We start from the raw sequence: 14,637 nt of genomic DNA, 5'->3' as shown, positions 1-14,637 counted from the left end.
CAGTCTTTGATGATACACAGCTAATGTCCCTAAGGATGTTAGACTAGTTTGTCTCACTTGATGGCTTGCTTGCCCAGTGGCAAAAAGTGATGGAGCTCTATCTAGGCAGGCACTGAGCATTTCTGTCCCTCTCTCCATGGTCTTATGCTGGATTTAGGTCAATAGTGGCCAGCCCAGATACTTCTGAGACGCTCACAAGCCGAGCATAATAGTGGTAGGTAGCCTTCCTCCACTGTTGGTTCCTAGTGCCTGATATATTGCATCTCTGAAAATGGAAAGTCCATTTAGCTAAGCTGCGTATGCACCATACATTTCAAGCACATATAAAACACATTTAAAGCACATAACTTCCCCAAAGAATCCTTGGAACTGTAGTTTGTTTTGGATGCTAAGACGTGTAGCTCTGTGAAAGGTAAACTACAGTTCTCAGGATTCTTTGGGGGGGGGAAAGCCATGTGCTTTAAATGGGCTTTAAATATATGGTGTGTATTCAGCCTCAATAGCCATCAGCGGTGGAGACTGGTGGCGCCAATGTCTGTGGGGGCAGGGAAGCCGTGCCTGGTGCTTTAAGCACTGTGGGCAGCTCCTTGAAAGTTCAGACTAAAACCCGGAGCAAATTCACTGCCCCACAGACATTGGAGCCACCAGTCTCCACTTCCCATCAGTAGTGCAGTTAGGTAATTTTAGACTCTGAAAATGATCTCACTGGGAGAGAAAGTTGCCTATAGATGGATATTATTTTAATCTTTGTTGAAAGCTTTTAAGGCATTTATAAAAATTAAAAAAAACCTTATGGATATATTGGTTTGAGGTACTGATACTGATTTAAGTATGTTCTGAGAAGTGCCTTACATTAGGAGTAAGGAACCTTTGGCCCTCCAGATGTTGTTGAACTACAACTCTCATCATCCCTGGTCATTGGCCATGATTGCTAAGACTGATGGGAGTTGTAGTTCAGCAACATCTGGAGGGCCAAAGGTTCTCTCCACCTGCCTTACATACTTCCACTCTCTGTCCTGACTTAAATGTGTTCTTTTCTTAATGACTGAACACTGAACCGCCATATTCACTCCCCACCCCCCATTCAGTGCCATTATCTTATATGGGAATGTCAATCACAGTTTCAGAGTTATTGCTCTGATTTCTTAAAAAAACATAAAACTTAAAAAGCAAACACTGGTTAGTTTTACTAGTCAGGATTGAAAGAGGTACTGGCATACACTGTGGTTTTTTTTTTTTTTAGTTCTTTCAAAAGCAGCCCCTTTGGCTTCATTAAATGCTATACCCACCATTTTCCAGTGTGGACCTATATAGCCCACAGGGAAAAAAATCCCAAATCTTATGCTTCCTTTATGATAATGATAGTGATTAGCAATCAAAAGCACACAGGACCCATATTATGTGCCCTGCCATGTCGTACAAATTCAATAGCCTCCCTCCTTTTTAGACGTAATTTGACTTAAAAACAAATGCTTCTTACAGTAAAAACCATGAAACAATTCTTGACAAAGCTATTGTGAATATAGCCAAAAAGTTCCTTCATATGGCCCAAACGTGTTCCAGATTAACTAGGTGTGTGGTTGCATCTGTGTTGCTGGGCTGGAGGGGTGGGCCCCCAGGGATGGCCTCAGGCATTTGGACAGCCTAGGTGAAATATTAACATGATGACCCATACTCCCACTCATCCTTTAGTTTGTTGCTCTGGCAAGCCTTCCTCTTCCTTAACTTGGGCAGACTCCATACCCTCATTCCTACAGTCCAGCCTGCTGTGATCACTGGCCTCTCCTCCAGCAGTCTGGTCTCCAAGTCCCTGCCCAGGAGTTACACTTGGCATGACACACCCACTGTACTCTGTCCTGTCTTCCTTCCATATGTAACCTGAGACCATTGCTCAAATTATGAGGGTGGGGGAATCAGTGGAGGCTGGTCCATTAGGGGGAATGGGGCACTCCCTCCCACCTCCCCTGCACCTGCCTGCCTTCTTTCTTACAACCAGACCAGGGTTTTCCAGTGTGGACCTATATAACCCACAGGGGAAAAAAATCCCAAATCTTATGTTTCCTTTATGATAATGGTAAAGGAATTTGCCTGTCATGGGCTCTGGCTCCGCCTACTATTGATTTCCTTGCCTTTCATCCTACCAATCCTAACGGCTCCCAAACACCACTGGGGGTAAGGAAGGGAGGCCTTAATGAAATCTGCAGCCCCCCAACTCACCTCCTCCAGTTTTATGTAAATTCCCTCCCCCCCCCCAGTGGTCTTTGGAAAACAGTAGCTGAGAGAGGATCATCAGAAAAGGTACGGTGGCTGGCTCTCCTTTAATTTTAACCCTGAGAGAAACACAACTGGGAATGGATATGTTCTGCTACTACTCCAGTGGCTTCTCCATGTAAGAATGCCTGTGGCAACCACCTAGAGTTACCTAATATAAGGCCAATTTTGTACAGTGTGCACACATTTTGAAGTAATAGCACAGTGAATTTCATAACCTGTGTTGGGGGGCAATTCTGCATGCGACGACAGCATAAAATGTCGTGCCGATCTGGGGCCAATTTTGCCCATGGTACAGTATAGCTGCAGGAAGTGCAGGGAGAATCTGAGCACTCATCCTCTGTATATTTTGTCTTAGTTGATCTGGATGGCAAAATACCCCATTTATTCAGGGAGGCAAGCGTAGGAAATTCCTGAACACTGTCAGGCATGAATGACTTCTGCTCTGGGGATAAACGGTACAAGGAAGAAAGAGCATGAGAGACTTAAAAGACTGTCCCTCATGGTCACTCTTGTACTTCCTCAGTACATTAACTTTGCTGAATGTTAAGTACGGAAAGCTATGAGGACGAGGAACATAATGCTGTTATTTTTGGCCTGGGGTCTCCCACAAGCCCATATCCTCCCAGAGAGGTACAATTTGTCAGCTGACTTGACAAATGGTCAAGGATGCAATTGTGAGGTTGGGAGTGGCGAAGGATCCTTCCCCACCCAGCTGCTGGGGTGACTGTCCAGTTGACGTCAGACTTTTTCATCTCCTGGCACCAGAACGTTATATTTATAACTGCACCAGGAGTAGTGGAACTGGAATAGGCGTGTCCTACTCCTTCACACACACCCTTCCCCCCCCTCATTTGCTTTTAAAGCTGCCCTTACAGAGTGCAAGAGGAATTTTGCTGCTTGTCTGCTCAGGGAGAGAAAAACGAACAGAGCTGAGATTGTTTGCTGCATGGGTGTGCTTCAGGAGTTTCCCTGCTTCAGCCTCTGCTGCTGAAAAAGACCCATCTAGTTGGGTGAGCCAGAACACAGCCAAGGTAAATCAAAGACCAAGGCTACCATTATGAGACTCTGGAGTGCTAAGAGGACAACCTGGGCAGCTCTTTCTCGGCCTTTCCCAGGGGCATGCTGCTGGGTTACAGCTTTCCAAGTTGCTTTGTGTTTTTGGAGTAAGGTCAGGAGGATGAAACATGAGAACAAAATGTGTCTCTTGAAAGGTTTTGAGGACCTACCCAGGTTGTGGACTTCTGAGAGGCATCTCAGAATGCCAGAGGGTACAGAGGACGGAGCGTTGGGCTGGGCAGATCACTGGGTGATCTTGGGTTAGTTACTCTCTCTCAACCTCACCTCTTTCAAAGGTTTATTGTGCGGATAAAATGGGATAATCCCAGGTACGCCACTCTGAGCTGCGTGGATGAAGAGATCTCGACTAAATGGAAATTTGCTCTGATGTAACCAGCTTGCTTTTATGCTTTTATGATATTCACTACAGTTCAGGTAGTTCATGCTTTGTTTGTTTGTTTGTATGCATATATTTCAATCACTTTTCTACAAAATGAGACCTAAAGTGACTTAACAAGTAGGGCTGGTTGAATCTGTCAATTTTGGCTTCTCTCATTTTCTCAGGTTTCCAATCTTACATTCATTTCTCCTCATTTCAACAACAGTTTGCAATTGTATTTAATTTTTTTTAAAAAAAATAAGTTGTAATGAAAATTCATCAGTATTTTAGCGCAAGTTTGTCCTAATATACACATGCTTGAATGCATTGTTGGCTAATATGCACATTTTTGCAGAGCAATTTCCCCTAATATAATGCATTTTTGTATGATATTTTCATGAATATATGCACTTTCATGCACACTTTAACCCAGTGTATGCATTTTTGTACACATTACTTGGTGGGAGAATTGCACTGAAAAATCTGGAGTATTTTGAAGGATGGCTCTTTTTCAGTTTTTGTGTTATTTTGGAAAGTGTAAATTAGGTGGGTTCGCCATGCAAACTGAATTGAATTTATTTCCTGTGGCAACTTACAAGTTAAACATCCCATCTGAGGGCACAGCTAGACAAGATGGCAGCACAACCCAACCCGGCATGTGTTGGATCTCTATAATGCTGAAAGTCGGGGAGAGATTTTCACAGTATAGGATAGGTAGGCAGAACGTGGAAGGAGCTGAAGACTTTCCCAGTCCTTGCTTTTCTCCCTCATATTGCTTGCTTCTTCCTGGCCATTTTTCTCTTGGCAAGGGTTATTTTCAATCATGAAGCCCCACTGGTTGGAGAATTATGGGGCTACACTTTCAATCCTTTTCCCCTGACCCCTGAGCAGGCCCAAGACATTTTGCTGCCTGTGGTGAAGAACAAGATGGTGCCCTCCACTCCACATAAAGGTAAAGGTAAAGGTGTCCCGGCACTTGTAGTGCGAGTTGTTTCCGACTCTTAGGGTGACGTCTTGCGACGTTTACTAGGCAGACCGTATATATGAGGTGGGATTGCCAGTTCCATCCCCGGCCTTTCTTTACCCCCCAGCATATGCCAGGTACTCATTTTACCGACCATGGATGGATGGAAGGCTGAGTGGACCTCGACCCCTTTTACCAGAGATTTGACTGCCTCCTTTCGTTGGAATCGAACTCCGGCCACGAGCAGAGCTTTCGGCTGCATTACTGCCACTTACCACTCTGCGCCACGGAGGATCTTTCTACTCCACATACAGAAGCCAAATACAGTTGAATTGTACTTCAACACTGGCGATGAGACAACATCCTCCACTATATCTGAGGGCAGCAGTCTAGCTTAGGAGGTGCAGAGGAGGCTAGCTCAGGGGACTTGGGGAGAAGCCAGGGGACTGCTGCCACTCCTTGGCATCAGCCGATGCCCCTGCTGTCCCCCCTCAGTTTATAAGGAAACTGCAGCAGCTCAGTTCTAAGTTATGGATCTGCCGCCCTCACATCTAGACTGGCCCTGACATGCCAATGTTACAGAAATGGGGAATCAAGGGAGGGGAGCCAAGGAATAAGACATATCCACTAACTTTGTCAAAAGGTAGGAAGGATGTCATGGCAAACAACCGATCTGAACAAAATTCATAACCGAATGCATATCTAGCATACATGCCATCAGTATAAACAGAATGAGAACAAAATATGGACTATCTCTAGTTTGTAGCATCATGCCTTCACTGTTGGTTTGCACCTGGGCTTCTTTTTTCATGTTTCAAGACAACCTTGGATAGACTTGGAGTCTGAAAAGTGCTGGGTTGTAAGCAAAAATGTCCTTATTTATGCATATGCAGTGGCATGCAAAGCATGCCATGGCCGAGGTCTTCCCTGTAGATTTGGTTTGCATTTTCACAGCTGGCAAGTTTAAACTGGAGTATCTGGAACTATGTTGATTTAGTCCAATCATTATTAAGCCGGTTTGTGTCCCGTTGGCTTCAATGTGTTCATTATGTTCAAATGCAAGGAGCGCTATGTAATTGGTTTGGGGATCTTGCTGTTTGACCTCTAGCTATCAGCTACGTGTGGTTTTCAGCTATGTATACAGAAGCAGAGTGTGGCAAACAAAGCAATGAATGAAGGATTTGCTGCTCAATACTATGCATGTTTACTTGGCAGTAAGTCTCACTGAAGCCCATAAATACATTTTTATTCTTCTTACAAATGGAGCGGGGGAAGGGGAAATGTTGCAGTGGCCATTATGCACCAAAGGCAAATGCTAACACTAAAATCATGTATGTGGGTTCTGATTTGGAAAATTCTCACGAGAGAAGCAAATCACCCTACATTCAATCCTTATGATGAGTTTTCTGTTTTCAGTTCCCTGAAGAAATGCCTCTGAATGTTTGGTAAATGAAGGAAAGTGTTGCTACTTGATAAAGTGCTGACAGTTGCAGATAATTACAATGATCACAGCTGATCTGCTTTGGAGAATGCAGTGCATTTGGGGTCCTGGCTCAAAACACTTAATTCTTCTTATGCTAAAGTAGGGGCGAAAACCTTTTTTGGGCTGAGGGATGCATTACCCCAGTGGAAAGCTGTCAGGGGCCACATTCCAAAAGAGGACAGAGCAAGACCTCAAAATGTGTGAGGTCAAACCCACCCACCCTCTATTTCCCATGGAAACAGAGGCATATATTTAATTCTTAGCAACTCCACTCACTTTCCATTTTCCATTCCTTTGACCTATTCCTCTCCAGGTTTGTAAAAATAAGAAAACAACCCAACAAAGTCTCTGCAAAAGGCAAAAAGAAATCCATAATGCCAGCTGAAAAATGATATAATGCCAGTGCACTGCTGAACTGCAAGCCCTGACTTATAGCTCTCCATAATCTCAAACTTCAAAATGCAGTTGGATCCATGCAGTTGCATAATGAATGGATACTTTTTGAATATTTGCAGTGAACACAAATTTACCTCCCTGTGGGGGCATCCCATCCCCTGGTGCTTTGGTCTTCTTTTAGCAGATTGTTGCTCATTTTTGGCTGGTAAATCATGGTTTAGCAAGCTGGGAACTGAGTGTGCAAACCAAGTAATTAACTTTCAGCCTTTTGATGGTGTAGATCAAACAGTGTATCTCCATTGATTACTTGATCCTCACTTTAGTAAATAACAATATCTTAAATATAATAGTACTAGATTGGTTCACTGTATTCCTAGATCCCATCTACCATAACTCAGTTAGTCAAATAAAATTGGATTATTTTATCCAAATTAAATCAATAATTATTGATTATTATTTGATCAATTGATGATGAGGTTATTTATATACTGCTTCATACTGACATATCTAAATGATGTTCTTATTCTATATATGTTATGTATGTTTATCATGTCATCTTTGTCTTATTTTTCCACAGGTCTTCTTTTAAGGCAAGCCATACACTTTAGGGCTAGCCTGAGGCACCATGACTACTCCAGGTCGTCCCAAAGGCTGTGGCAGCATACCTGCAGACTATTACTTCCTTTGTAACATTGAAGAAGATTGGGGCATTGTTGTAGAAGCCCTGGCTACAGCTGGTGCTTTTGTCACAGCCATTCTTATAGCTGTGCTCCCTTTCCTTATCTGTAAAGTCCAAGACAACACTAAACGAAAGTTGATCCCTGTCCAGTTCCTCTTCCTTCTGGGCACTCTAGGAATCTTTGGCCTCACGTTTGCCTTCATCATACGGCTCAATGAAAGAACTGCCCCCACCCGCTTCTTCCTTTTTGGGGTCCTCTTTGCCCTCTGCTTTGCCTGTCTCCTAGTCCATACCTTTGACCTCATCAAGCTGGTGAGAGGAAAAAAGCCATTATCGGGATTGGTGTTGCTGGTTATTGCCGTCAGCCTGACCATCGTGCAAATTATTATAGCCATACAGTATGTGGTCATCAATATCATAGCACTGGAGGGCCTGAATCACAACTTGGATGGAAGAAGACGTGATGAGTTCATTTTGCTTCTCACCTATGTGCTTTTCTTGATGGCCCTCCTCTTTGTAGCCTCCATGTTTGTTTTCTGTGGGTCATATAGAAGGTGGAAGAGGCATGGTGCACACATATTCCTCACTGCCTTCTTCTCCATAGGCATCTGGGTGGTGTGGATCAGCATGTTGATGAGAGGCAATCTAGATTTAGTCAAAAGCCCTAAGTGGGACGATCCTGTTATCAGTATTGCTCTGGTTGCAAATGGGTGGGTCTTTCTGATGATGTACGCAATCCCTGAGCTCTGTTTTCTCACTGCTCCACGGAAGCCTGGAGACTATCCTTCAGAGAATAATTTCTGCCAGCCTAAAGTCATGAAAAAAACTTATGGAGTAGAGAATCGGGCCTATGCTCCAGAAGACAATACACAAGGTATGATAAAACATAACAATGCCTGCATGTATGGGACTGGCAAATGCTTTGTGTAAGACAGAAAGAGCATCTTTGGCAAGCTGATAATATTCAGATAGATTTAGGAATACAATTGAACAGTTTAAAAAAAGCTTGAGGCATTTCCATGTGGCAGATTCCCATGCTCCTATTGGGTGGTGCAGAGTGCAAAGGTGACCACACTAGAAGCAGTGGAGCCTGTGCTGGTCCACTGTCAGCCATGCAAATGTGTGGGGTAGTCAGGATCTCTAACACCCATCTTGCCATTTGGCCAGATATCCATATGACTGTCCCTTTGCAGCGATACCACAACTACATAACAAGTAGTGGCCACTTAGCTGCAGATGGTTGTCTGGAACACAACTGAGTCTGCTTTGTTTATGTGGCAATATTGAAGATACTAACTTGCTGCTTCCTCCCTCCATCTTTCTTTTTTAGTTTCAGATGCAAATAGGGATCACTCATACGTTCCGTATTCAACTCATTTCCAGCTGCAGGTAAATAAACTGTTTTTCATTTTCAGTACTGGAGTGATTCATTATAATACAGCTTCATTTAATTAAGTGGCCTATAAGGGAATTTCAGAATGTTTGGATAATTATTCAACATTTTTGCGGAAAGGGGGCTGCTACTCACATAAGATTACATGGACTTGGGACTGTGTGGGACACAGAGAAGTCAGCTAACAAGTTGTCTTTGATAAATGAGGTCTGGGTAATGTGTTCATTTGAATGTATAGAGACAGGGGAATAATTTACGATGGGACAGCTAATATAGCTGAATTGGCTGTAAGTTGCAGAATGTTTGATGTAGTTGTATAATAGCCCTACACTCAACATTCAGCCAATCAGAGATCATGTAGCAAGCATTTCACTGCTGATATTATTGGGGGCACACAAAGCCAAGTAGAAGTGAAGTCAATGCTTCCTTGTGATGACATGGGCAGTCAGGAGAGTACTGCTTCTCCTCTAAGCAGTCAAAGAAAGAAAGGGGTTTATAATGATGAGCCACTGTGCTAATAGCGAGTAATGGTGAGTTGCGTCTTCTCTAAACAGGCAAAGCAAGAGAGGAGCTGAAACTTCAAATAGATGTCAATAACTGGGAAAGGAGGGGTGGGGATCACACTGAAACACTTTAATCACTGTTTGCAGCACCCTAGGAAAATCACTACAAGTGAGGCACTTTTTACAGTTTCCAAAAGCTTTCGTGAAACCCCCGTTCCTTTTGGCTCAGGTAGACTTCCATCCAAAGCTAACCATGTGGTTATGTATCTAGCATGCAATTTCATCTGGACAGGGTCTCTTAAAAATGAAATGTTAATGCTTATCTCATGAGGGATCATAGATTATGATCCCAAGAGTTTTGGTTTACCCAGCCATTACCCGTTGCTTAACAAAGGATTTCTGTGTACATTCACCAGGCTCAGTTCAGTTTTAAGTGATCAAAGACTGGATTTTCTTCCAGGTGTTTAGAGACATTGCTCACTGTCATCCTGTCACTGCAATAGTGGTGGCCACTGTTAACAGATTATCCAGAGTCTCCTCAACCCAGTAAAAAGCTGTCCTGCTTTCTTAAAAGGAGCAGGCAATGGAAGTGATTGATGATCTGTCTCAGGATATATTTAACTTTAAAACCTTATAATTCCTTTCTTTTCCAGACTCTTGAGCCCCAACAGGATTTCTCCATCCCGCGGCCTGAAACGCGGCCCAGCCCATATGAAGAGTATTCTGGTGGGAAAGGTGTCAAGTAACAGTTCCACAATGAACACCAGAGAAGCAATTCAGAGTGGGCTGAAGTACTGGAAGTCATCACAACACAGATATATCGGTGCTTCAGTTTTACTAAATCAGGGACAGGACTCAGCACTACAGTGGATGAAGGAAGATTTTTTTCTTTTGCTCCTGCATGCCTTTTTATTTGTCGTGGCACATGTAGCACTTTATATTTCTTCATTCATTGCATTCCTTAATTGAACAACCTCTATGGCCTTTTTAAGGCACTCTCCCATCTCATGTGATTACAGTTGTTCTGCTGTTGTTACCTTGCCCCACCCTGTGCCCTCCAAATGTTGTGAGGAAAGGTCTGATGCATGGAGCTTTCTCTATGCACGTAGAGCTCCCCGCCTGATGTAGACCCCTGGATTCTTGCATCACACAGGAACCAAGATATGGCTGGTGGGCTAGTGGGGACATGATGGAGGGGGTGGGGCTAAGCAAGCACAGCCCTATCTAACTGTCCCTCTTACACAATTGTATTTGATTGAGGGGTGATTGCCCAGATAGGGCTTATGGCTCCTCTCAGTTCTGCTGAGACATCTTGTATACCTCACTTATTTTCTCTGCACAACACAAACATAACTAAACATATCCATTCCATTCATTCATGCGGTTTGCTGGAAGGAATGCAAGCAAAGAGCTCAATGATTTGGCCCAGGCCACATTCCTGACCCGGATGCATTTACTTGTGGGTTTTTTTGCTCCTCTTTGCTTTTTGAAGCACTGAAATTTTCATGAGTATTGAATGATAACTGTACTGTTTAGCAGTTTGAAGAATCTTAGGATGACTTCCTTCTGAGAGATGGCCCCTATCAGCCGCTCTCTTTTGTCTTATGTAGAAGTGAAATGATTGGACCAGGTCCACAGAGCACCACTGTCATCAATCCTGTCAATTCCCCTGGCTGCTTTTGTGGAACTGAATGACATAATGAAATCCCCCCCCCCAAAAAAAACTAGTTTTAACCCGGAAATCACAATATTTTAAAACTGAAAGCCAGTCCAAATTGTCTATAGATCTGCTTTAAAAAAAGGAAGAATGCATACAGGGAGTAAGGAACCAGCTTTTAATTAAATTTAAGAGGACCGTTTGTTCAGCTTTGAATTAGTTTTCTTCACAGACTTCCTGTTTGTCCGATTGATGTCCTAATCTCTACCCTGGTGAGATTTCCATGTCCAGTGAGGACTGAACATGTCTAGTGGCCACATCCCCTTAAAGCTTTTCAGTACTTCTGCAAACTTTGGGGTTCCTGCTGATCCCTCTTGGTGCAGTTTTGGCTATATAAACACCAGGACTCAGATAATTAAGATTTCTGTTATAGGATGGCTTTATAATGATGACTGCGGCTGGGGAAGAGCACTGGAGAGCACAAGCCTGATCCATACTACATTCAGAAAGTTGGTTCAGATTTTAGAGGGGGAGAAAAAATAAAAACTTTTTACAACTGGCTCAAGAAAAAAGAAAGCACCCAATCCAGCAAAAGTTAAGCTCCTTCCAACCCCTTGATTTGAAGGGGTTATTAGGAATTAGGCCTGTGTTTGTTTTAACATTGCTCCCATTCACATCTATTGGAAAGACAAGTGCATAATTTTGGCTGGATTTTGCTTCTTAAAGTGTGGGAAGTGGGTGTTCAGTTTGTTTTTTATTTGTTTGCTTGCGTGCTGGTAAATGTATTATAATTGTAATATTATTTATTTGTTTATTTCTCATACTACACTGAGCACATTGGTTAGCATTTAATAAATAATTCTAGGCAGTGTGCATTTATAATGTGTTCTTTTGTTAGTTTCTTTTTATGAAATGCTGTCTTTCATCAAATGCACTCTGCATGTGTTTGTATGAAGAAGATCCTAAGAAGGTTTCATGATGCTCCACTAAAGGGCACATTCTCCCATATCTAAATGGCTGCCATCCATAGACTATCACATTGCTAAGAGAACCTTTTAAAATCTTCATTCCTCTTTGTCTCAAAGCCACTTGAGTACGAAACCCTGCCCACCCCAAGTATTATAGAAGTATGATACTCATATCATTATAATACGTCCAATACATTTTCAATTCTTGCTGTGTTTCTGTTGTATGTGTTTGCACGTGTGTGACACACGTACAGAGTGTGCTGGGTGGAGGTGTGTGAGGAGGTATTGTGAGAGAGGCCACGGATCAGAGATGTACAGAAAGATGTGGAAAATAGCCACCCGGTGAAAACAATAGAAAGGGAAAGAGAGTGGCAGAGGCAACAAATAAGGTATACAGGAGGGTTTATGAAGAGAGGGCGAGACAAAGGAAGCCGGGGGTGTACCTATATAGCATGGATGGCCCTTCAGACATTGTTGGACTACAAGTCCGATCAGCCCCAGGTGGCATGGTCAGTGGTCAGGGATGGTGGGCGACACGTTTCAGTCCCACAAGATCTGGAGGGCACCATGTTGCACTGAAAAAGTGCCCTTGTGGGTCTGACATCAGATTTTCAACCAATATCTCCTCCCTCCTTCTTGACAAGCTTTGATACCTCTCATCCCGCCCTCTTGGGATGAATGGGCCCTAATTTCAGGAAGCAGATGGACTATTTGAATGCTTCTAGGCCTTGCAATCCCAACTGGTGAGGTGCTTTCTTTTGACTAATGCTGGCCCTTTCCAGCCCTAGGCTGTATATTCTACATGGCTGGCTTCTAGCACTAAGTGCAGGGGTGTCAGAAAGTGGTGGCAGGGGAATATAAACGTTTGCACTCCAGCTCGAGAGCTACAGTGCCTGACCAGGTACAGTGTATTGGGATCCTCACATAGACAAATTCAGCTCTGGATGGCCCTCATCTCACCACATGTTTGTACTCCTTACATCCATGCCAATTTGACTTGCATCTTCCTTGCCTTCTGAGTTCCTGAAGACATGGAAGGAATTGGCACATTCACTGCGTTTCTGTGCTAAAGTAGAACAGACAGTGATTTCAGCCACGTCTATCAAGTTGTCATTATGCCTCAGCTGAACTTACATTGTGGGGATTTAAATCTCCACATATGGCACACGGGGATGTTGTCTCTGGGGTGAGGCAGTTGTGTTCTTGTGCCTTATTTTGCTTGGTTTGTGGACTTTTGTGGGGGAAATTGGTTTCTTTTTTATTTATGACATGACAGACAACGACAACCTCCATTTAAAGACTGATAGCTTGTTTTAAGAACAGGTGCAATGTAAGAATAGGACCCTCTGAAAATACCAGTGAATAAGATGTTGGGTTCTCCAATGGCTGGTAGATCAATTAGAGATTTAGTAAATTAGCAGAGTTTAGCTTAGTGTAGCTTGCTCAGTGCTCTGTGTGGCATGGGCGTGATTTTATCTGAGAGAAAGCGAGCTTTTGCCTTGCTTTAAATTACTTAGACTTAAACTTGGTTTCAAAATAAGAAAAAACTACTTTATTAATAGAAATGTATACTGGATAGGAAAGGTGCTACTTCTATCTAGCAAACTAAGTTGGAGGCTGCAATGGCATTGCCCCTCATGGAGAACATGGCTTCTTCTCCTCCCGTGGTCAGCAGAGAAGAGAGAAACAGGAAGGCGAGTCGGAGGTGTGAATAGCTCCCTGAGACATATCCGTTTACACAGAAGGAAGACAGAAAAGATGAGCACAGGTCAGTGGCAGCCTAGCCAGCTACAAGGACTATCTTGGGACTGAAACAGCATTGGTCGCCTTGGTAGATGATATGAGGAGGGCATGGGATAGGGGCGAAGGCACCTTCCTTGTCCTCCTCGATCTCTCAGCGGCTTTTGATACCGTTGACCACGGTATCCTCTTGGACCACCTGGAGAGGTTAGACGTGGGAGGCACTGTATTGCAGTGGTTCCACTCCTTCCTCTCCGGTAGGTACCAAACAGTAGCATTGGAGGAGGAGGTTTTGGACCCTTGGCCTGTCACTTGTGGGGTGCCACAGGGTTCCATCCTCTCTCCGATGTTGTTTAACATCTATATTAAGCCGTTGGGGCGATCATCAGGAGATTTGGGCTGCAGTGTCATCAGTATGCGGATGACACACAGCTCTATCTCTCATTTAAATCTTCACCAAGGTTGGCTGTAGAAACCCTGTCCAAGTGCCTGGAGTCGGTGAGTGGCTGGATGGGGAGGAATAAGCTGAAACTGAATCCAGACAAAACCAAGGTACTGTTTGTGGGAGACAAGGAAAGGCTGGGGGATATAGACCTGGTGCTTAATGGGGTTTGTTTGCCCCTAAAAGACCAGGTCCGCAGCCTGGGGGTCATCCTTGATTCCCAGCTGTCCATGGAGGCTCAAGTCTTGGCTGTGAGCCGGGCGGCGCTGTATCAACTCCATCTGATACGGAGGCTGTGCCCCTACCTTCCCAACCGTCTGCTCCCACCAGTAGTACATGCCCTGGTCACCTCTCGCCTAGACTACTGTAATGTGCTCTACGTGGGGTTACCCTTGAAAATGGTCCGGAAGTTGCAACTGGTACAGAATGCAGTGGCTCATCTGATCAAAGGCAGCTGCCGGCAGGACCATTTCACTCCAGTGTTAATGGAGTTGCACTGGATACCGGTTGCTTACCGAGCCCAATTCAAGGTGTTGGTTTTAACCTTTAAATCCCTATACGGTTTTGGATCAGTCTATCTGAAGGAGCGCCTCCAGCATCGTCAGGGATGCCGCTCAGCAAGATCAGCCTCAGAAGACCTTCTCTCGATCCCACCAGTTAAGACAGCTAGGCTGGTGAGGACCAGACGGAGGGCCTTCTCAAT

The 14,637-nt window shown here is 44.0% G+C and overlaps 2 protein-coding genes across 3 annotated transcripts in view; both read left to right on the top strand.

The window, feature by feature from the left end:
- Nucleotides 1-11,599, top strand: part of LOC133363417 (retinoic acid-induced protein 3-like) — a 29,575-nt gene extending 17,976 nt beyond the window's left edge. Inside the window, exons 1-4 of one of the 2 annotated variants that reach the window (XM_061582822.1) lie at nucleotides 3,195-3,305; nucleotides 7,130-8,105; nucleotides 8,562-8,620; nucleotides 9,781-11,599. In XM_061582822.1, the coding sequence (XP_061438806.1) occupies nucleotides 7,178-8,105; nucleotides 8,562-8,620; nucleotides 9,781-9,873 (1,080 nt within the window). In that variant the 5' untranslated portion in view covers nucleotides 3,195-3,305; nucleotides 7,130-7,177 and the 3' untranslated portion in view covers nucleotides 9,874-11,599. Of the gene's footprint in view, nucleotides 1-3,194; nucleotides 3,306-7,129; nucleotides 8,106-8,561; nucleotides 8,621-9,780 lie in introns of those variants that run through there. The other variant, XM_061582823.1, reaches the window with a different exon arrangement.
- The window catches only part of LOC133390557 (uncharacterized), a 312,873-nt gene that overhangs the window by 111,727 nt on the left and 186,509 nt on the right, over nucleotides 1-14,637 (top strand). The window lies entirely within an intron of this gene.

Source organism: Rhineura floridana, chromosome 8 (assembly GCF_030035675.1).
Source record: "Rhineura floridana isolate rRhiFlo1 chromosome 8, rRhiFlo1.hap2, whole genome shotgun sequence".
NCBI lineage: Eukaryota > Metazoa > Chordata > Lepidosauria > Squamata > Rhineuridae > Rhineura > Rhineura floridana.
This window is presented reverse-complemented; position numbering and strand designations above follow the sequence as displayed.